The sequence below is a fragment of the Tupaia chinensis genome, unplaced genomic scaffold, assembly GCF_000334495.1.
Source record: "Tupaia chinensis unplaced genomic scaffold, TupChi_1.0 Scaffold000180_1, whole genome shotgun sequence".
Lineage (NCBI taxonomy): Eukaryota > Metazoa > Chordata > Mammalia > Scandentia > Tupaiidae > Tupaia > Tupaia belangeri.
The window spans coordinates 1,342,576-1,367,209 of NW_006159655.1; the positions used below are offsets into that span (position 1 = coordinate 1,342,576).

General features: G+C 37.8%; 1 protein-coding gene across 1 annotated transcript in view; it reads right to left on the bottom strand.

Annotated features, from left to right (window-relative positions):
* The window catches only part of LPIN2 (lipin 2), a 67,223-nt gene that overhangs the window by 33,012 nt on the left and 9,577 nt on the right, over window positions 1–24,634 (bottom strand). The window contains exons 2-3 of the mRNA XM_006146484.3: window positions 9,211–9,411; window positions 452–547 (exon numbers count right to left, since the gene is read on the bottom strand). Of these exons, the coding sequence (XP_006146546.1) occupies window positions 452–547; window positions 9,211–9,411 (297 nt within the window). The remainder of the gene's footprint in view (window positions 1–451; window positions 548–9,210; window positions 9,412–24,634) is intronic.

Genomic DNA, 24,634 nt, shown 5'->3' on the forward strand with positions numbered 1-24,634 from the left:
ATAAATTAATTAACATGACTATTCAAAGCTAGGCAAGTGACTTCCCTGGCGAAAATGGTAAACATGTTTTCTAAGTTTAAAGGTCACATGTGTACAAACACATAGCCAGAAAGAAGATATGCCTTAATTACTTAGGTGGAAATAATGAATTCAAGCCAAGGTGTAAACTGTAATGGACATTAAATTAAAGTTAAAAAGAACTGTCCTTGTACAAAAAGAACAAGTACAAAGGCTTTTCTGTATGTTCTCTGTATTCTGAAATTTGCTGTGGAGAAGTTTCACATCCCTCCTTTCTGACAGCTTCGTTTTTCAAACTGAAACAGAAAGCCTGTCTAATCAGCAACAATCATTTGTACAACCAACCATGAAAACTGCTGAACATTTCATTTTGATACATGTATCAGAAGCCTGAACACAACGTGTGAAGTAGATGTGACCCTTGAAAACTTACATATTCCTCTTCGGTCTCTTCCACAAAGAAAGCTTCCCCATTATCACCCAATTTCATGTGAAGATCCACTGCATTGCCATTGATTTCTATATCAATCTAAGGGGAGAAAGGAAGCGTGATTCAGCATTCAAAGTCTTTCATTCAAGCTAAATTTAGCCTAAATTCTGAGTTCTCAAGCCAAACTTAGTACTGAAGTTCCCAGAGCTACAGCCCCAGAGAAACACTGCATCAAGTTCCGCATCCTATAGTTCTACAAATAAATGAACCTATGTGGGAGAGGGATAGAAAACCAAGAGGTGCATAAAAATGTTTTCACTATTTTCACAGTGATTAAGTAATTTTAATTGTTTAGCTTCCCAATGATGTAAAATGGTAGAAATGCAACTTCACTGCCAGCTCTTCTGTCCACAGATCACCACATAATGAAGAGATGATGTCATGATGAGACACCAATCACAAAACCTTTCCAGGTTTGTTATTGATCACTGCATATCAGTTATTCCGTTCAGGCACAGACAGCAAAGCATACGTGGCCTTTTCATCTCCCAATTATTAACTAACAGGACATTATAAAAATGGACAACTGGAGGGAATAAGAGAAATGAAGATTTTTTACTGGTAATTGAACCTCCAGCCCCAGTCTCTAATAGAAAGGCAAAGGGCAGGCCTTCAGAAGAAGGCTCCTTCACTGCTGCCGAGAACTACTGATTTCAGGGAAAAAGAAAAATGAAGATTTTCTACTGATTATTAATTCAGTCTCCAGCCCCCAGTCTTGAGTGGTAGGGTGTCCCTCTATCCTTCTGTCTCTTTCTGTCTTCTCATTTTTTTTGTAATTTTTCCTTTTTAAAATTTTTAAGGTAAAGTATTCTCTTGGCTTTCAGATACTTCTTTATCTTGCTAATAATACCCTTTCCCCCTCTCCTCTAGGTTAGGCAAGCAGCAGGCCTTCAGAAGAAGACTCCTCCATTGCTGCCAAGAACTAGTGATTTTGTGTGGCACGTAAGCGTGCTAGGCAGTTTTAATTTTTTACGCCATTTTAAAAAAAATAAATTGTTTTGGTTGTTGTTTCTTTCATTTTTTTCTTCTTTCTCTCTCTTTTTTTTCTCTCTGTTTTCTTAGTCTTTTTTCTTTGACCTCATCACTTTGCTGCTCAATCTCCATTCACTGAGTATCTAGGCAGATCTAAGAGAACCACTGCCAAACATCGAAATACCATTAGGGTTAACATATTCCTAAATACCCACTCAATATTCCTAAATACCCACTGCACAAAGGGACAAAAACAGATTGGAAAAGAGATTGCATATCACCTCCTCCTGCATGCTCCTGAACGCTCAGATTAAACTTCAAGAATTAGGAAGAAATGCACCATCCATCAGATGACTAGAAATCACTGCAGAGTCACAAGAAATATGGGAAAGCAAGAAAATACCTCTCATCCCAAAGAAAAGAATAACATCCTCTTCATCCATAGACAGTTCAATGGAAATCATGGAAATGTCTGATAAGGAATTTAGAATATTCATAGTGATAAAGTTAAGAGAGATGCAAGAGAAGAGAGACAATGAACTCCAGAAGAGGCAGGAGAATAGAACTGAGGAGTTCCAGGAGGTGAGGAAGTTCTTGCACAATCTGAAAGAGGAAATACACACCATAAAAAAAGAATCAAACGGAACTATAAAGAGATGAAAGTTGTAATATAGGAAATCAAAACCTCTCTTTAAAGTATTAAAAGCAGACTAGATCATACAGAAGATCAAATCTCAGATGTAGAAAACAGAATCGCTGGCCTATAAAAATCCACTACAAAAACAGAGAAAATAGTCCAAAAAATGAGGATAATATTTGAGAAATACTAGATACCATCAAACGTCCAAACATCCGGATAATTGGTATCCCAGAAGGTGAAGAGACTAATAAGGGTATTAATAATCTAGTCTATGGAATCTTGAAAGAACACTTTTCAAACCTAGACAGGCATTCAAAAATCCAGACCCAAAAATACATAGGACCCCAAATAGAATAACCCAAGAACTTCTCCAAGACACGTTATAGCCAGATTGACAAAACCCATAAAGACAAGGTACTCAGACTGGCAAGAAAGAAACGACAAGTTACCTACGAAGGATATCCCATCAGGATAACAGCAGACCTCTCATCAGAAACAATGCGAGCAAGGAAAGAATGGGAAAATACAGTTAAAATGTTGAGTGAAAAACAATTTCAACCAAGAATACTATAACCAGCAAGATTATCCTTCATATGGGAAGAGAAGACAAGAACATTCTCAGATAAACAAAACCTAAGGGAATTTACTGACACCAGACCAGATCTCAAAGTTCTGAAAGGAGTGTTATATGAGGAAAACTAAAGTCAGACACACAGAAATGAGTTTAAAAATATCTAAGAAAAGGGCCAGCTTAATCGTAGGGAAAAGTCAAGAGTTGAATATTATCTTTCAGAATTTAAATGGCAAGTTTGGACCACAACAGAAGTTAGATTAAGTACATAAGACTAAGCTGATGAAATAGAATTTTATGGCTTTTGACTAAAACAATACTGATCTTTTTCTATGCTTTGTAGTCCAGAGATAAGGATTTTTTTTTTCTTTTCTTGAATCGTCAAAAGATCTAGGTAACTACTATTTGAACAAAATCCTAACCTGCTTCCTGGCTTTAAGTCTTAAGCAAAGTTCTCTTAACATTTTTTGACTTTGATTTATTCTTCTCTAAGGAAATTAAAAAAAAAAAAATATAAAAATACCTATTTAATGATCACAGTAAGCTATATAGCTAGGTGCTATTTTATAGTTCTTGAATCGTCAAAAGATCTAGGTAACTACTATTTGAACAAAATCCTAACCTGCTTCCTGGCTTTAAGTCTTAAGCAAAGTTCTCTTAACATTTTTTGACTTTGATTTATTCTTCTCTAAGGAAATTAAAAAAAAAAAAATATAAAAATACCTATTTAATGATCACAGTAAGCTATATAGCTAGGTGCTATTTTATAGTGTATTCATTCTATTGACAGTTTCATGTCTAAAGTAAAACATTTGTTCACAGATATTTATATATCAGCTGGACTTGCTACTGAAAGTAGTTAGATCAATTAAGGTATTCTGTTAACCAATAAAATGTGGGAGAGAAAAAAAAAAAAGGCAAGCAATTGCAGATACCAGAGATAGAGTGGGAGGAGGGTGGGATATGGCAGAGGGTAAGAGGGTAAGAAATGGGGGAGGGGAGGGAGAAAAAAAATATATATATGAAACAAGAAATGGAAAATTATTTGTGATGATAAAATATATGACTAAGCCACTATACAGTGTATTCTAGATGTGAAACTGCATGTTGTATGCTGTGATGATGTTCAGTGAATAAATGCTAAATAAATAAATAAATACATAAATATATATGTAAATAAATAAAATAGACAACTGAGGGACCAGCAGATGGTGTAATGGCTGTAACACTGGTGTCAGTGGCTGTAACCACAGGTCAACTGTGGTTCAAGTCCTGGACCTGCTGCCTTGAACTTCACATTGGACGGATGTATGTATATACCCAAAATCCCAAGAGGAGAATGGAGCAAGGACTGTGGAGTAGCCATCTCCCCTGGGGGGTATTTTCTTGCTTTCTGCCTCTCTGGAGAGTGTACAAGCTCCATAGCAAAACCTCCCTTAAGAAAAAAAAAGAAAGAAAACAGGCACCAGCAGGTGATATAGTGGTTAAGGCACTGGACTCCCACAATAGCCAACAGCAGTTTGAGTCCTGGACCTGGTGGCTTGAAATGCTTGATTAAGTGTGAATGTGCACTCAAAAATCCTGAGAGGAGAATGGAGGAGGAGGAGGGACTGAGGCAAAAGAATGAGACACTTCAGTTTTCAATGTTTCTAATCCCAGTATACTAAGTAAGTATTATTTTACATTTTCCCCATTTTTCTACACATTTATAACTGATAGTAAAATAATTTTGAAGTTTTAATAAAAAATTGTAAGGGTCATAGAAAACCAGTAATTTTCCCATAGATTATTAAACTCACTTTCTGTTCACTTACCTGGTACTTTTCATAGGCTGCACTATTAGCATTCAAAGTGAGGAATGTCTATATATAATAGTCAATACTAACCTATCATTAAAAAAAATAGCATAGTTAATTGAGTCAGCTCTGCAGTCTTGTGGCTAAGATGGCCAGAGCCCACATGGCTAACTGCATGGTTTAAGTTCCAGGTCCAGTGGCTTAAAAAACACACTGGATGCATGTGCATATATACCTGAAATATTCAAAGGAGGGAGAGAAGGGAGAGGTGGGGTTGTAGCATGACCAATGCCCATAGGGGATTATTTCTCCTCTCTCTTGACAAGCACACAGACCCTCTAGCAAAAATAAATAAATAGCATAAACACTGTAGTCATTTATCTGTAGGCTCTGAAAACATTTTTAAATCCCTAAAAAAAAATGAACACTAACTTTCAAAATTCCTATGGATAGATTTTTAAACTCTAGATTTTGACTGTTCAGGAAATATAAAGATAGAACGCAAAAGACAAGACCTAAGACAGTCTATAATCTAAACATGCTCCGTTCTGTATGGTACTTATGATGGGAATAAACTGCACTATCAGCTGGGTTTTCCCAGTTGCGGACTAGTGATGCCATCTGATCAGAGATTGAGTGCTAGTTTACCTCTGGTCATTGATGATAGCTTAAGACTGTGTGTGTGTGTTTAAAGAAATAAATAATGCTGTGGGAAAAAAAGGAAAAATGGCAAATAGAGTAATGAGTGAAAAAATGTCTATGTAATCTAAGAAATGTTAATGAAATGATTATTTTATATTAAAAACTCACTTTCATTTTCTTTTTAAGGTTTACTTATTCCTTCCATGAGACAGAGAAAGAGGTATCTCCAAAGGAATCCCCACCCCCACCCCCAAATCCACTTTCATCATCACCCAGCTGAGATCAATGTGCTCAGGGAGAAGGAACAGAACTCTTCCCACGTGGGTCCAGCTCTGTTACCACTGTGCCTTTACTACCTGACTTCGCCTTTCACTTGTTTTTTTTTTTTTTTTTTGGAAAGGTTTCATTCTTTCATGTTAAGGGAGGAAGCACTCCAAAAAGGGTCCTGAAGCTACAATACACCCCCAGACTCAGCACATGCAAGCCATACATAGTTGGGAGGTTTCCAGACATGAACTGGGAACTTTCCTATGTGGGTCAGCCTCACACAGAGTCAGTCACATTTTACCACTGTACCACCACCTTGCCCCTCTTTTACTTTTTAAAAGAAATGACTGTACCAGTTTTCACAGGACAAATATTAACCCTAATTCATTTTCCATTTTAGGTTTCTCAGTTAAAATAAATTAAAAATTTATTCAACAGATGTTGGATCTAGAAAATAATTAAAATAGTCATTTGATTTGTTACATATATGCTTTGTTTAAACTAAGTTAAACGATACAAATGAAATATATATTTCATTTTATCTTTAATAAAAACAGACTCAGGACTCAGCCTCTGTGGCACAGCCAAGAGCACACTGAAATATGGAGCTGGAAGTCACATGCCATCCCTGGTTCAAGTCCCCAGTCCGGTTGGCCTCCTTAGGCAATGAAGGAAAAAGATTTTTAAAACATGATAGCACCAACTTGGACTAAACCCTTCCCAAGGTTATTATTTTAAAGCGGACACTCATTTTGACATATTAAATTCTAGTAAACTGGTTTCTAAAATAATCACTCATTTCCAGTCATATTTCCTACAGTGTGGCTCAATCTTGCTCAATATGTGACTGTGATGTTGAAATACAACTGAAAAATATTGGATGTAGTAGACTTTCTGACCTAACGTGGCATTTTCTTTTTTTGGGGAGGGGGTGGGTGGGTGGATAGGACTATATCCAATGCCTTTTGTGGATCTATTTAGAGCATTTTTTCAAGTGTAGCATTTTTCCATTTCAGGACATATTTTTCAAGTGTAGCTTCGGGGAGTGTAGGTGGAACTACTGTCCAAGAAAGTCCAATCAAAGTATTCCATTCTCAGATGTAGTGACTAGTACTCAAGATACGTATGATCCAAATTTGATAGAGACTAAATATCCATACTTCCGTAGGAAGTTCTTTCTACTGGGGTTGAGTTCATGGGAAGTCAAGCCTGAAGGTAATGGCAGCTAAGTATCTTACAGAACCCACACAAACAAAAGCGAAACTGAAAGGTGGAGAAAGGGGGAAAAAAATCTCTGACAACATTTTAGTTAAGAGACTCTAATTACAACTCTGAATAAATCAAATGCCCCTGTGTTTCAGTTATAAAACCAGTTTTGCTTAAGCAACTGGGAGGGAGATTTTTTCAATTAGACTGGAAACAGTCTAATATATAGAGGGTTAACTCTGATAAAAACTAAGCGATCAGTTTTGTGGTAGTCAACAAAATTAGTATTTAAAGATAGCAAATGCAGATTTATCTTCTGAAATTAAAGTTCTCAGTTATGAAATATACTAGGAATATTGGTATTCTCTATTAACCAAGAACATAGGATGGCAGTAGAAAAATCATTATATTACTTTTCTCTAAACAGTGTTCTTCAAATGGTTATGATTTCAAATCTACTTTGTAAGTGATACCATATTTGAAAATTTTGGATCTTAGTTTTAAATAAATAAATAGATTTTCCTACCCAAACTAACTTAAAATAAGGCAAATAGTTAATGTGAACTGGCAGGATATACCAAGGCAGACATGGTTTGCTTTACTGTCACAGGAAAGCTATGTTTTACTAAACTGAATGACCAAACTTCCTCCCAAACATATCATTTGGATTTCTCGGATATGAAGGGAAGGAATGGGAAAGAAGAAATGTTCTCTTTTTTTGTGTGTTAAGGATATACTATTAAAAATTTAAGAATTTGACAAGATATTTAACACAATCAATTGTGTAGCTTCACATAGAAACTGTATTACTTTCTAAATTAGAAGCAAACTGAATGTACAAAAAGGAATTTTATCTGCTCAGTCATCATGTACAGATACATACATATACACACACACACACACACACACACACACACACACATATATATATATATATATATATATATATATATATATATATATCTGCCTACAGGTTCCATTTGAGAGACCAAAGGGTGATCCAATCTGCTGATCAAAACCCAAATCCCAGCAAACAGCATTAGAAGTATTTTTTGAAGAGATCCTTGCACAACTAATGGAAAATTTCAGTAGTAAACAGTTTGTGCTAGTTCCCCTGTAACAGATACAGTTTAAAAGCACTTTCTGTATTACCAGAAGAAAGAAAAAATTCCAGAGAAGCTAAACAATATTGTTTTGCAATGGTAACTTTCCAAGTCACTAAGTAAACTGCAATTGCTTTCACTTTCTAAAGAGTGCCACCTTCGAAAGAAGCTAGACCATAGAGACTCTCCCACTCTGAAACATGGTTCTCCAGTGAAAAGTGATATTGTAACACCTAGACTTGAGATGCTTTTCCTGGGGGGAAAAAAATCTAGTTTTATGAAATCTGTTTTTATTTCAGTCTTAACATAAGATCAACTAAACAGAAAGAAATTTCTATTTATACAATAAGATCCACTATGTGAGAACAGCTAAAAGCTATATTTTCAACACAGACCAGCACCTCTAACGTACTTTTAGATCTATGCCAGAAAATGGTGACGATCTTTCACTGTGCTCTAAAATCTTGGTAAAACCTCCCTATATTACTTAAGTAAATAAAATAAGATACACTTAGAAATACCATGTACCTGTGCAGTTTTATTACTAGCTCAGTTTAACTTGACTGACAGATACACTAGCAAACCTTCTAATTGCTTCACATATGAAGGAAAAAGGAAAGATACACACATAGATAACTTCTGAATAAATCTTCCCTAGGAAAATGTATTTAAGTTAACTAGCCTATAATCTACAGGTGAGTATTTCGGTTAGATTTGGGGAAAGTCCTAGTATCTACAGCAGAATTTATATCACAGTAAAATTTTGCAGCTTTGTTAAAACAAATAAAATGGGGAACCAGCAGTTAGCGTAATGGCTATGTCGCTGGACTCCCACGTAGTCGACCGCGGTTCGTGTCCCGGACCCGGTGGCTTAGAACTCACGCCGGGCGCGTGTGCGTGCGTGCCCAGGATCCCGAGAGGAGAATGGAGGAGAAGGGATTGCGGCGTGACCATCCCCCCTGGGGGGTGATTTCTCGCTTTCTGTCTCTATGTCTCTCTCTGTCTGTCTGGCGAGCGCACGCGCCCTATAGCGAAAATCTCTCCAAAAAAAAAAAAAAACAAATAAAATGTAGCATTAATTCATTTCCTTTAAACAAATGTATTCTTGATTATGTCAGCCTTTATCATTCACATTAGTATAAAGGTATTACTTTAAATATTTTAAAGTGCTGTATAAAGTAAAATAAAGTTTTCTTTTTCTAAATATGCCTAACTTCCCCATTTATAACTCTAGTTTTTCTGTTTTGCTCTTCTGAGTTGCAACATGTAGGATTATAATAATTTTCGGTTTCTATTTCCCTTGGAAAGACTTCCTATAATATGGCTTTTGAATTTAGAAATGACTTAAAATGCTATGCAGAAAATTTGACTTCTCATACCACTGTCCTTAACATCCTTCAGGATTTGTCTGTTCTTAAAGGCTCAGAAAACTATCAATGACGATTTGCTCACTGATGCAGTCTAACTTGTTCCTTCCTTGAGGACAGGTGGTACAATGCACTCACCACTTTCTCTTTGGATCTCAGGACCCCCAGCTTTCCAAATCGTACGTGGAAGGGCGAACACTGGTAAGTGCCATCCTGCTGCTGCACCACGATGACATCGATACACCCAGACAGGGTGGCTTGATTAATGCCCTTGTAGAGTTCCTTCACGGTGACAATCACCTGTCCAGCCAGCTGTCCCACATAATTCATGGTTTGAGACTACAAGAAAAAAAATGAGAAGCTCTGTTAACACTGAATCTGTGGCTCTAATGATAATGACAAACAAAGAGTAGCACTAACACTATAGTGTTCTTGTGTACCTGATTTACACGGTATACCTGATTTCATATCGTTATTATTAACACTTCTAATTTTGAACCCATCAGTCTTACGCTACCACTGATTTTACATATCTTCATGCATGGACAATTCCAGACTGTCCTTTGTATCTGAGAGGCTGGTCCAGTCAGGTCCTGAAGCATGTCAAAGTTCCCTTTTCTTTTCCACCATCACAAATAGTACCAACTGCTATTAGCAACCCCCTCTAAACCCCACCCCCACAAGGTTAAGGTCCTGCACAGAATCAAAGAACCCTAACCACTACCACTGTAAGAACTGGAGCTACTTAATAACTAAGACCACAGAGGCCAAGCAGAAAAAAACGAAGGAAGATCACCCCCCAGGAAAATGAGAAATTCATGCTCCAACAGAAACAACATAATTGAGAACTGGTTCTGTGCTGAACCACTAATAGGATATTACCATATATGGTTCAGATATATGGTAGATTAAATAAACTAACTGGTGAGTTAGCCTGGGTCTAACCTATTTGTAACATTATATCTAGAGAAAATCCCTTCTATGGCTCAACCTAACTCACTAGAATGTATAAGCACTTTCTACAGAGTTCACAGAAAAGCGTTCTTAATCCTATTTAATCTCAATTTACTATGCAAATCAGGACCATCAGGGTCAATAGTGTCCTCCAAAGAAAGTCAAAGAAGGAGGGGGTGACAGCTGAAACTAGAGTAGGTTTTATTTCCTTGTCCTATCTAATTTTTCCAGTTTAAAAAAAAAAAAAAAAAATCACAGGACTGACACTATTCTCCAGTTTATCACTATGAGCCCAAGAGTTGTTCTAAATCCAGCTTTGGAACTGCCTTCAGCTCAAAGTTCTGTGCTATGAAGTTAGAGCACATTCTATTCTACCAGGTTCAGATCAAAGCTAAACTGGGAGAAAGAATGTCATTCCTTTGGGAAAAATAAGGGGCTTTCCATGACATCTACCTATAGAGAAATTCACTCTTCTCTTCCCAGATGAGTAAGTGTGATTACCAATCCTTGATTCTACTCATAAAGTTGTTCTGCTCTACACAGATAAACGTGCTCAAGGTCCATCAGTTCTACATCATGAACCATGACAGATGCAAATTACTACAATTTTACCCTGGAATTTTTTTTAACCATGAATTAAAAAAATATTTAAAAACATTATTTAAATATATTATAATACATTTTACAATAACAAATTTAAAATCTGTTATTTTAAATTTGCTAAAGGGCACATGTGCTCACCAGAGAGAAAGAAAGTGAGAAAGCAAGGCACGAGGTCCGAAAGTGAGAAAGCAAGGCACGAGGTCCAGGACTCAAACTGCAGTTGGCCATGTGGGAGTCTAGCACCTTAACCACCATGCCGCCTGCTGGCCTCTACCCTGGAAGAATTTTTAACTTTTTTATTTTTAAAAACAGATCTTGGTCCAGCTCTGTAGGTGGCCAATTGTGGTTTAAATACCAGCCCTAGCAGTTTAAAAAACACACTGGATACAAGTAGGTACAATTCTAATGCCCTTCTTAATCCCTGTCAACCAGGGATTCTCCTTTTCTGTATGTTTATCATTTTAAAGAGAGAGTTATATAAAAGGAATCATATAGTATATAACCTTCTGAGATTGCTTTTATTCACTCAGCATATTTTTCTGGAGTCATCCAAGTTGCTGTGTCTATCAATTGTTCATTTCTTTTTAGTGTTGAACTGTAATTCATGGTATGGATATACCATGGTTTGCTTAATCATTTCACTTGTTGAGGAGCAATTGAGCTGTTTCCACTTTTTGGTTATTACCAATGAAATTGCTACTATAAGTATTCACAAACAGGTTTTTATGTGAAAGTAAGTTTTCATTTTACTGGGATAAATGCTTAGGAGTATGATTGCTGGGTTGCACAGAAAGTACACATACTATTTTTTAGGATGCTGCCAAACTGTTTTCCAGAATTACTGTACCATTTTACATTCCCACCAGCAACATTTTACATTCCCACTAGCAACATGTGAGAGATCCAGGTGTTCAGCACCTCACCATAATGTATCTTTTATTTTGGCCATGATAACAGATAAAGTGATTTTAATTTGCATTTCCCTAATGGCTAGTTATGTTGAAACATCTTTTTCAGGTTCTGGTTCACCAGATGAGTATCTTATTGAATTTTGTTTTAAGAGAGAACACTCCAACTAATTTTTTTAAAATGATTTTTGCCATAGGGTGCATGTGCTCAAGGAAGACAGAGAGAGAAGGAAAGTGAGAAATTACCCGCCGGGGGATGGTCATGCCACAATCCCTTCTCCTTCATCCTCGAAGGATTTCTGGGCACATGTGCACCTGGTGTGTTTCTCAATTGGCCAGATTCAGGACTCGAACCAAAGAGTTGGCCATGTGAGAGGATCCAGCACCTTAATCACTATGCCACCTGCTGGCCTACTGCAACTAATTAAAAAAAAAATGGAAATACACACTTTTTTGTATCTTACTTCTTTTTTTTTTTTTGGAGGTTTTCGCTATAGGGAGCGTGCACTCGCCAGACAGACAGAGACATAGAGACAGACAGCGAGAAATCACCCCCCAGGGGGTATGGTCACGCCGCAATCCCTTCTCCTCCATTCTTCTCTCGGGATCTTGGGCACGCACGCACACGCGCCCGGCGTGAGATTTAAGCCACCGGGTCGGAGATGCGAACCGCGGTCAACTACGTGGGAGTCCAGCGACATAGCCATTACGCTAACTGCTGGTTCCCTGTATCTTACTTCTGAGTCACACCACAATTTTCTTAAAGTTTCATTCTTGGGGGAGGAGTGGGAGGAGGATGGGAGGAGGGAACAGGTAACCTCAACAAGGGTTTGACAGGTTGTGATCCTTCCCTCCTTTCAGCCAGCCAGGATCACAGGTGTGCTGGTATGAACCTGGGGCTTCTCATACAGCTCCAGCATCCTACAGCAGCACTCCACCACCCGTATCACTACTGCTGGGCCTGTTTTACAATTTTTTTTATGTTAAGAATATCTCCAAAAACAGAAGTGAAATGACATCCAAACTTGAAGTAGTTCATCCTTTCGTTCTCTTTCACCATAGTATTTCTTGGCAATCTAGAAAAGTACATGAGAATTTCCATATTCTCTAAGTAGTCTATGTTCACAACATGATTCTACCCTTGATAGTATGCACATTAAACAACAGTAAATTTTTACATTAATGCTTGACTAATAGTGTCAATGTTAAAGTGAATTTTGTTTCAAGAAATTAAAATAATCCATAACTAAATACATGAGTTTTGTCTTAAAAGAAATGGAAAAAGGATAACTTTTAAAGTATTTACAAAAATGAGTCTTACAAATACAAATGTATAACAAGCTGACAAGAACATAAACTCTAGAAGGGACCAGCACTTAGCATAATGGCTATGTCGCTCGACTCCCATGTAGCTGAACACGGTTTGAGTCCCGGACCCGGTGGCTTAAACTCACGCCGGGCGCATGTGCGTGCGTGCCCAAGATCCCGAGAGGAGAATGGAGAAGGGACTACAGCGTGGCCATCCCCCGGGGAGTGATTTCTCGCTTTCTGTCTTTCTGGCGAACACATGCACTCTATAGCAAAAACCTCTCAAAAAAAAAAAGAACATAAACTCTATAATTAAGTGTAACTAAATCTATTCAAGATGATTTTAATTACCATGATTAAGGGATGTGCTGTTACACATGAAAACCCATTGTGTAAATGGCAGTAGCTAAATGTAGAAAAATACAGGCTGTCAAATGACTGGTTTTCTCTTAGCAGATACACAACAATTCCACTCATATTATGAAGGCTGGTGAAACAAAAGTGAAGGGAAACTGGGGCCTTAACATGTACCGCATACACCTTGGCCATGAGGAGCAGTATCCTGCTAGAAGGTCACCTCAACAAAGCTAGAAGCAGCAGCTTTCTCACACTTATGTCTATAGGAAAGGCAGTTGCCCATCTGTGCAAGAGAGGATACGTTAAACAGGTTCCTCTTTCAGCAGAACTTAGCACCATAAAACTTAATTCCTACATGCCAGTTCAGTACTAACCACAATAAAACCCAGGAAGAATAAAGTCAGGATTCTAATACCAGTCTTGCCATAGTCAATGCCTAACAAAAAATCAAACTCTGAAAATAGTGACAGGATTACGAAACCATGGTTACACATGGAGGAAACATTCAACACTAACTTTTGACGTAAAGCAAAAATTATAAAACAATAAAACTGCACATGCTATAAACCATTTATCACATATTATAGTGAATAATGAAAAAAGTGGGAGATGGGAAAATGAAACCAAGAATACAGAGTGACAGAGACCAAAGGGAAAGGGATGTAGAAGGAAACAACCACAAAGTCAGAGGAAAAAACTGAGAAAAAGCAAAGACAGGATAGGCTACATAATCAGAAAGGAAGGCTGATATGAAGATGCCCGGATAGGCTACATAATCAGAAAGGTAGGCTGATAGGAAGATGCCCGGAGAGTGAAATGAGGGAACTGAAGGATATTCAGAATGGCATCTCTATTTCAGGCTCACAATATAAGTACAATTATAAAAATGCATTTAATAATTCTTGAAAAAGTCCATCCGGCCTAGTCCTAACAGGCACCAAAAATGCTTCTAGCATATCTCTGAAATGTGGTATTAAGAATAATCACAGTAGCAGCAACTCTCTTTTTAGAGCTTACTATGTACCAAATTCTTAAGCTTATCATGTATTACCTTAGAACTACCATAGAGATAGTATTATTCCTATTTTTAAAGCTAGTGAAACTGAAACTTAGAAGGTTACATATTGTTAAGAACTCAATGTTCGTTGTTGTCCCTAAAATCCAAAATTCGTATGTTGAAGTCCTAACTCCCAATGTGATGGTATTTGGAAATGGAGTCTTTGGGAGGATATCAGGTTTAGGTCATGAGGGTAGATTTCCCCAAAGATGGACTGTTGTCTTTCAAAGGAGAGAAAAAGACAAGAGCATGCTTTCTCTCTCTCAGCTATGTGAGGATACATGTCTACAAGCCTTGGGGAGGACCCTATTCATACAACAAATATATCACAGCTTGATCTGGAACTTCGTAGTCTCCAGAGCTATGAGAAATAAATGTCTGTTGATTTGTGTAACCCAAATACCATTTATGGTGCTACAAAATTCTGAGCTAAAACATCTTTTCTTAAAAAAAAAAATTATTATTATTTTCTTTTTAATTTGTTATAGGTCATGTGCTCTCACCGGAGACACACACAGAGAGAGAGGGAAAGTGAGAAAGCAAGCCGACAGTTCCAGGACTCAAATCGTAGTCAGCCATTGCTTTTTAATTTAGAGATACTTTCAGTTACCTGGCAAGAAGCTCACAACCTGACCAATAAGTTCACTCTAGTATCAAACAACTATTGCTAGGTCCACTAGAAGTCACACTGAATATTACTACTTTCTTCTAAATGACATTACTTTACAAAGAATTTATGGTACAACCACGACTAGGTCTCATCTAGTCTAGAACTAAGCATTCTCATTCCTTAAAATATCTGAAATGGCTAGATTTTTTTCCCCTAGTATAAAAAACAATTGTCTTGCTTTTATGGGGATATCCTAAACTAGACACAAAGGCTTCAATATAGCCTGACTGATACACAGTGTATACAATATATAGTGTACTATTTAGACCTAAGAACCTGTCCCATGGTCTGGATTAAATGTTGGAAGCTCTCTAGAAAGAGTGGTACTTAATGAACACTAAACTAAAAATTGAAAAAAAGAAATCAGTGGACAATAAGCAATTTATTTTATTAGAGGCCAAACTGCCCTTCACACATAAAATTCAATAGGTCACAAAGTCCATGTATGAAATTCAATAATGCCCACTATCAGATTTTTCTTATCAAATATTTTAAAGTAGAAATGGACATACACTAGTATCTAGAATAAGGGGGAAGCTTTCAGGATTCAATTATTCACCAAAAGTTTAAAGGTATGCTTAGCATCTTTTCCTGAACATCAAAGAAACTAAAGTGAGGGGTCAGCCAGGTGACATAGTTGTTAAGGCGGCCTGATCCTACACAGTCAACTGGATCTGTGGCTTGAAAAACATACTTGATTTGTGTGCTTGCCTGCCCAAAAGCCCAAGAAAATGGGGGAGAAGGGAATGCGGTGTGGTCATCCCCCCTAGGGGGTGCTGTCTTACTTTCCTGCTCCAGCTAGTGCACACACCCTACAGCAAACTAAAACAAAGAAAGAAAGAAAAAGAAACTTCAGTGAATTATCATGATATGCAACAGGGATTCAGAAATGGAATACATCAGTAAATAAATTCAAAATCACATTGGTCTACTACAAAAATTATCCAAAATTTAAAAAAAAAAAAAAAAAAAAAAAAGGACACCAGGACCAGCAGATGGCATGATGGTTATGTTGCTAGACTCCCATGTGGTTGCTAGATTCCCACATGGCCAACCACAGTTCGAGTACCAGACCTGACAGCTTAAAACTCATGCCAGTGTGTGTACGTGCATGCCCAAAATCTCAAGAGGAGAATGGACTGTGGCGTGGCTGTTCCTCCAGGAGGTGATTTCTCGCTTTCTGTCTCTCTGGCGAGTGTAACTGCCCTACAGCAAAAATCTCTTAAAACACACACACACACACACACACACACACACACACAGAAATACAAGGTAGTTATAAAACATAGTTAATAAATTACTGTTAATACTAAAATGGATATTACTAAACTATTACAAATATTAAAATCTGTTTTTTAAGTTTACTTTCATACATCTATTCAACATAGTATTGCTAGTTAATGGTACCACTACTAACACAATACAGTTGTTATAATACAACTGTCCCTCATGTGTTGCTGTGTTAACCTGTACATTATCTCATAATCTTCATGAACACCCATGAGCTTGGTATTAATATTTTCATTTACATGAGTAAACTAAGATTGCAAAGAATCTAAGGTCACCACACTGTTAAGAGAGAAAGCCAATATTCAAAACGCAAGTCTGAGACTACAACCTATACACTTGAAAACATGTCTAAGTGACAGAAATGCTAAAAGCAACCATGTGTAAAAGCCTTGACAAAAACTCCATATTTCTAATGACCAGAGTGCTGCTTTTAGCAATTTCAACATCATTTTTACTTAATGCTTTCTGGCCCCATAAGTATGAAATTATTACAGGGAGTTATAAGCGGTGCCATCTATTAAGTCTCCACTGAACCTTGTTTCAATGCTACAATGTGGACTTCTTAGGAGCTTCACAAGTGGTCACTCTTATAGACAGAGACTAAAACACCTTTTCTCAAAGAACCTGCCATTCTGTCTAATCTTCTACACACAGATGTGAGAAACATGCTAAGAGGGAAAAGAAATTCCTAGATGTTTCAGGAAACAGATAAGACACTGATAAGTATTTAAACATTCTAAGTTGTGCCTATGTTCCTGGGCCAAAGTTCTCCAGGATGCCCAATATTACATTGTGCATTTGATTAGCACTTAATATGGTCTCAAGAACTTTCTCAAACATAACCTGATTTGATTTTCAATAAAAGAAAAGTAGGTTATGTAAAGGCAGAGATTATTCACTAAATTTTATTTCTGAGATTGAGAAAGGATGTATTTACTTTCCATTACTATTTACGAAAATTCAGTCCCACCTGAACTGAGGATCCCAACTTTCTCTAGTACCTCTGACATGTGGCTTAAAGGTCCTCAACCTTCCAGACAACAGGGAATAGCCTTGTGGAAGACAATCCCTGCACGGATTGGCAGGGGGAAGTGCTGCTTGCAGGATGACCCAAAAGAACCACATTCATTGTGCACCCCAGTTCCACCACTACCACACTGCAATATACAATGGAACAATCAAACAACAGTGTTAGCACTCATGAGAATCCAGTACTGCCATTGATCAGACAGGAGGCAGAGCCCAGGTGGCAATGCAAGTGATAGAGAGCAGCTGCAAACACAGACAAAGCCTCACTCGCTTAACCAAATGCCTGCCCATTGCCTACCCCAGCAAAAGGTTGGGAGGGGGAGTAACAGGTCAAAGACTGGCACCATGGCTTTCAAAGTATTGGGCTCTTAAGGTCATCTGATGTCCCTGAAGGCAAGAGATCTGAGCGTTGAACATACATTGTCCACTAAGTTCCTATGGATTTTTCTCCAAAAATCCCAAAGTAATTTACATGTGGCCAAATACGAATCCAAAGGGTTCTGGAGGCTAAGAACTTTATTTCCTTGAAAGTGGGTGATAAAAGGGAATGACAGTACCACAGCAGCCATCTGCAAGTGTCTCCTTATCAGGGAGAAAGAGGTGAAAGTACCCCAGGGGTTTGCTATATCTTGGTGGTGGTGTGTGTGTGGGGGTGAGGAAATTTAACTGAGTCTAGATGTTCTATACATGGTATGTCCAGCATGTGCTGTGTGGATTACTAAAGAACAAAAGAAAGTTACAATTTAGATATAAGGAATAGAAAAATAGATAAAACAGTACAATTGATGAGTAAATAGCAAGCAGTGCCACAGACAACCAAGACTAAGCCTTAACAAAGAACTTAGCCTTCCAGGGAAAAGGCACTCTGTTGAGGACTTCTTCCTGAGGGAATGAGATGGGCCAAAATGGGGTGTACTTTGGAGGGTTTCAAGTTCTATCAATTCCCTGCAGATAATAAACTTTGGCCTAAAAAGCAACTCAACCTCCACAGTTTGAAGGCAGAGAGAGAACTTTCTAGGTCTAAGCAACTTTTTTCCTACTAAGTGTATGAAATTGGCAAGCAGTACACTCTAGGTCAGTATTCAAAGAGTGCTTTCTGGAAATCTGCAATGCAATCAAGCTTTGGTGGTCAAGAATGTTGCTTTCTGGGCTCCAACCCAGACCCCCTACATAAAAAACTGGAGTGGGGTCTTAAGAACATGTTATCCACAATTCTAATGGACATTCAGGTTTGAGAACTACCTCTAGTCTCTCTTGCAAGAACTTCCTCTTCCCATCATGGGTCTGTCAAGAAGATGAAAGTGTTATGGGCTAAAGAATAAATCCTGTCCTCTAAGGCATATTTATTACTTTAACATCTGATCCAAAACAAACAAGACTTCGAATTTTTAACATTTAGTAATGGCTGACCTGATCATCTTATGAGACTTGAATTCTAGGACTGATAATGATTCTGTGAAAAACTCATAAAATTTCTGTTCTGGAAAGATTAATTTCCTAGGAGTCCCTTATATAATTATAACCCAATACTATTCAACATCATACTTTGGGACATGTAAATAGCAAGGAATATTTTTTACTATTTGTTTAGGAGTTTAAACAGACACACAGTGCAACAATTAGATCAGAAGGCAAAAACAGGATTCCCTGGATTACAATGATTTCATCTCAGAGAGATCCCCAAACACAGGAGTTAGTCCTCAGTAGCTATGTCTGTAATATAGGACCCAGGTCTTGTTATCAGTTGGCTAACAGGGGTGGGGACAATTCTAATCCAGATATTCTTGAATGTATATGGAGAATTAAAGTAGTAAGACATTGGCAGGGCCAAGCTGTGTGAATTGGGATCCTGAAGGCCCAACAGCTGGAAACTCTGAGACCGCAGGCATCAGGGGCACTTGTCTTTTCAGCATGGTTTTTCTGTGCTGCTGAGAGTCCATTTCTGATGCCAGTTAGCGAAAGACTTAAATACAGATAGGTTAACACTGGTTCTGACTTGATAAAGCCATCTTGAGTCTCCCATCACCATCTCTCAAAAATCACCATGGCAAAATTAGGAAGAAATATCTGAAATGTAATTCAGTGGAAGCCTTCTACTTAACAAATGTTAAATTTTTTTTTTTTTAAATGAGGATGTGAGGTTGGCCTTAAGTATAGCTGTAAAGGCTGGTAAGTTAATAAGTTCAGATTTTGGATCTGCCACTATATATTTTCTTTAAGGAAGTAGGGAAGCACAGATTTCTACTCAATGGGTTCACTTCTCAGATGATTTCGCCATATTTACTGTGTACAAAATACATAAAAAATTGTGCTGCACTGACTAAGGTTCATAAAAGAGAAAACCCCTTGCCACTACAGCAATATACATTCTTCCCTAGCAGTGGCTTCAATCTTTATTCAACTAGTTGCTTTAGTTTTTCAGCAGAGAGAATTAAAGGAAGGTGCAAGTGTCATTTATTTCCTCTTCAAAATACATCAATCTCCGGGACTAGCAGTTAGTGTAATGGCTATGTCGCTAGACTCCCAAGTAGTTGACTGCGGTTCGAGTTCCGGACCTGGTGGCTTAAAACTCACGCTGGGTGCGTGTGTGTGCATGCCCAAGATCCCGAGAGGAGAATGGAGAAGAAGGGATTGCGGTGTGGCCATCCCCCCTGGGGGGTGATTTCTCACTTTCTGTCTCTCTTTCTGGCAAGCACACGCACCCTATAGCAAAATCCTCTCCAAACAAAACAAAACAAAACAAAACAAACAAAAAACCCCATCAATCTCCCACCCTCCACCCCAGTCTCTAGCCAAATAATCTTTAAGACAATCCTTTGAAATCCAATACCAGTTTTCATCTCAACCTAGTATTTTATATGAGAAGCAAGGGTATTTCAGGCTTCCTGGAGAAGGAGGAAATGGGATCAAATAGGAAAACATGTCCATGACAGATTGTGAATCCACAAGACACAATGGAAAGGAAGATTAGAAAAACAGATGGGGTAAGGATATGTAGACTTGATAGCTGAGAAGAAAGCAGGTGACAAGATGGATCTGTCACTGCATGTCCATGGTATTACACCCTCTCCCTACCACAACACCCACACACTCACCACACTGCATTAATTTGTTACTCCAACTTCAAACTCTTAAGTTATAACAAAAAAGGATAGTATTGCACACTTCACTGCCTCCCTCAAGCCTGGCACAGTGCCTAGCAATAGTAGGTTCTTAATAACTATTTTTGGCTCAATAAAGGCACAGTGAATGAATGAATGCAAGAGCTAGTGAACAGAATCGCAAGCAGATGATTCCAATATACAGTGTTTTGACTCATCACACTGAATGACACAGTGAAATTCCAGAAGTGAAGATATATTAATATATAGTCAGACATTAAAATAATAATAATAAGATAAATGTTGGAGGTCAACCCAAAATCCTAAAGTAATGCTCAGACATTCAGAGACCAGTGCGTTCCTCTGGGTGTCTGTGAAAACTTGACAGAGAAACTTGCATGTATCTAGTCTATGTAAGTGACAATTAAGAATGACACCTGACTCACAGTGAAGCAGATCTAAAAATATCTCCATGAGAACAAATAATATCCGGGCTCTGAAGAACCTTGAGCAGTCAAGCAGGGACTTGTGGTGGAGAGAGACAAGGTCAGCTAAAGTCAGTGTGGGGAGTATGTTGAGGCAGAGATAAGCCTTGAACATGACAATGATCACACCACGACCAAAAATAACAGCAAACGGTGAAAGACAACAAACCAAGCTGGCAATTTTCTACTAGTCAGTTTACTTACATGAAAATACCCAACATTATAATACCACAGAGTACAGTTTTTCAGGGAAAATGGCTGGTAACTATAATTAAATTTTCCTAAGGTTCTGCAACATACCAGAATATTAATTTTCTTTAGTGGGTAGAATTTGGTACAGAGCAAGAAAACGAAATACATGTCTTTAGATTTCAAAATAAATATTTTGCTTGGGTAGATCCTAAAATGGCAATGTTAGAAAAAATGGACCTGACTTCTTTCCTTAGCCCCTACAATTCCCCTATGACCAAACTTGTTTCAAACTTAATAAAGCTTTAAAAAACCAAAATGGTTCTTATTCCTCCATTTCTAATCACCTCTTTCCCCCTATATCCCAAATTGCAGAATAAGGCCTTATAATAAAGCCTTCTGATAATTTAGTTCTTAACTGTTCCCTTACGGTTACATTCTGCCCAGTCTTGACCTCTGTGTACACAAATGACATATGCTATTCCAGGGAACATTTAACTTGAACTGAAGTCTAGAGAGAAGTGTAAGAAATAAAATCATTAAAAAATGTGAGGCATTTCCTATTTGCTTATAATTATCAGATATTAATATCATAAGATATTAAACTATTAAGTCAACTTTGTCTAACGGTTATACCTATACAGCATAAAAAATATAGCTAAATGCTCATGCTGACTCTATTAAAAAATGCAGTTTTTTTTCTTTCTTTACATTTCATCACATCTTTACAGTGTACAACATTTCTTCTTCCAGTGCAAATACCATGCATATCAGTCAAGACAAAGATATTACTCTATACCTTATCATTAGCAAATAGCTTCTAATTTTGTTGTCTCTTAAGCAACTTTCACTTATTTTTTTCCTTCCCCTTTTCTCTCCCTCACTTCCATATTAAACCTTTCTTTCACATTTTATTGATTCACAAAATATCTTAAACTAAAAATATGGATAAAGCTAGAATCTAGTGACAAGTGCACTATAATTTTCTGTTTGTTTGTTTGTTTTTTTAAGAGAGATTTTTGCTATAGGGTGCATGCACTCACAGAGACAGAGAAAGAGAAAATGAGGAATCAATCATGGGGTGGGGGTGGGGGTAGTCTCACCATAATCCCTTCTCATCCATTCCCCTCTTGAGATTTTGGGCACACATGCACATGTATCCAGTATGAGTTTCTAGCCGCTGGGTCCAGGACTTGACATAGTCAGCCGTGTGGGAGTCTAGAGCCTTAACCATTAGGCCACCTGTTGGCCCCTAAAACGCAGTTTTAAAATTTTAAATAGTGGGGCCAGCAGGTGATGTAATGGTTAAAGTGCTGGACTCCCACATGGCAGACCATGGTTCACATACAGGACCTGACACCTTGAAATTAACTCCAGGTGTATGTACACTCGTGCCCAAATCCAGAGAAGGTAATGGCGGAGAAGGGATTGCCACAAGGCCATCATTCGGGGTGTGATTTCTTGCTTTCCGTCTCTCTGGTGAATGCACACACCCTATAGCACAAATCTCAAAAAAAAAAAAAAAATTCAAATAGCTGTATCTCAAACTATTCAGATTTTTTCCCTAAATGTACATTTTACAGATAATAAAATGAAGCCTTTTGTACTGTGTACTTCAGTGAGCTTTATTCATGCAATAACGTAACCACTGCCATAATCAAGACACAAGTCACAAGTAGATTGCCCCCTCTTCTCAAATGCTCCCCCAACCCCTCTGTAATCAATACTTTTCCCTCTATCCCTCAACAACCACTAATCTAATTTCTATCCATAGATGTTCTCTGGAATAGCAACATAGATACCAGTACTCTGTTCCTTGTTTAAGAAGTATACCGTTGTATAGAGGCACCAAAGTTGTTTATCCACCAGTTGGAAGACATCTGGGTTGTTTCCAGTTTTTGGTAATTACAAATAAAGCTACTGCAAATATTAGCAAACAAGCTTCTGTGTGAAAAGAATTTTCATTTTATTTGGGTAAACACTGAGGAGTGGGATTGCTCAGATGTATTTCTGCAAAGCTTGTTTTGCAGCTATTGTTGTTAGGACATCTTCAGGACTCTTGGGCAGCTTGCTATTAAAATTACTCTCCTCATATTATTTTCAAAGTGGTAATTTAACTTCTATAAATTTTAATTTTTATATGTGATCTGATTAAAATGTAGATTCCCCTATACTGGTAAAAATTCAAACTTCCATTTCCTTACAGCTATACTTTTTTTTTTTTCCTCTTTTTTTTGGAGAGGTTTTTTTCTTATTGGGCACATGCGCTCACCAGAAAGACAGAGAGATACAGAGAGATAGAAAGCGAGAAATCACCCCTCAGAGGGGATGGCCACGCCGCAATCCCTTCTCCATTCTCCTCTCGGGATCGTGGGCACGCATGCACACGCACCCAGCATGAGTTTAAGCCACCGGGTCTGGGACTTGAACTGCGGTTGACTACATGGGAGTCCAGAGACATAGCCATTACACTAACTGCTGGTCCCACAGCTATACTTTTTTAAACACTGCATATCCTTGACATATACCACATACAATATAAGTTACATCCTTCTTGATGTTACTCGTGGGGAGGTACTGGAGGCAGGGAAGGAGAGTACACTAACAGTTACCCTGTTCCAAATACCATTTTATATACCTCATCTGATTGAATCTTCACAATTAGGTGAAGTAAGCATTTATACGCATTATACTACGGAGAAAACTGGGGCCAAGGGGAGACAGGTGACTTACCTAGAGGCCAGCAGTTACACATACAGACAGGACCAGATAAAATCCCAGGCATGCCTGTCTTAATGCCCAAGGTGTTTTCAGTGGTTCTAGGGACCCACAAGCTCCAAAAACAGTAATACTACGTTTACAGAATTTTCAAGAATATGCATAGATAGGGATTTCACTAAGGCAGAATGCTGTGACAATTCTTTCATATGTTGAAAAATGTTAAATTTTTGGTTATGAGTATCCTTAAAGACAGTTACATTATGATCATAAACACATTTTAAGAGAGGTTTTTGTCTTTAACTTTCTAAAAGAATGGTGTAACTTATTTTGGTGATGATCTCTGATACCATAAGCATCTCTAAAATAAACCAGAAAACCAGATCATTTTGGCTTATTTTCACATATGAAAGGCACATGGTCTTAGTGGGTGTCTGCGGAAACACACACAGTACTTTCAGGAATGACTGTCACTGATACTGTTGGATACAATTTCCTTTGACACATTCAGACTCTACTGGAAGTTCTTTTATTAAAAAAAAAAAAAACGAAAAACAGAAAACAAAAAAAAACTTTTAATTTTTTCTTTTTAAGAATTATTTGATTTAACTTTTATTTCTTTATTTTAATTTGACCACAGAGCATGAGAGAGAGAGAGAAAGTGAAAAAGCAAGCTATCAGGTCTAGGACTTGAACCACAGTCAGCCACGTGGGAATGGCTGACTTCCTAACCCTAACCAATGCCCCTAATCACCACGCCACCTGCTGGCCCTAGAAGTTCCCTTTTTAACACACTGACCAAGCAGACCAGAATTGACATGACTCTTCTGTAATTAAACTACACCCCCAGACAGGTAACAAATTAACATATCATTACAGATTATAAATTTAGG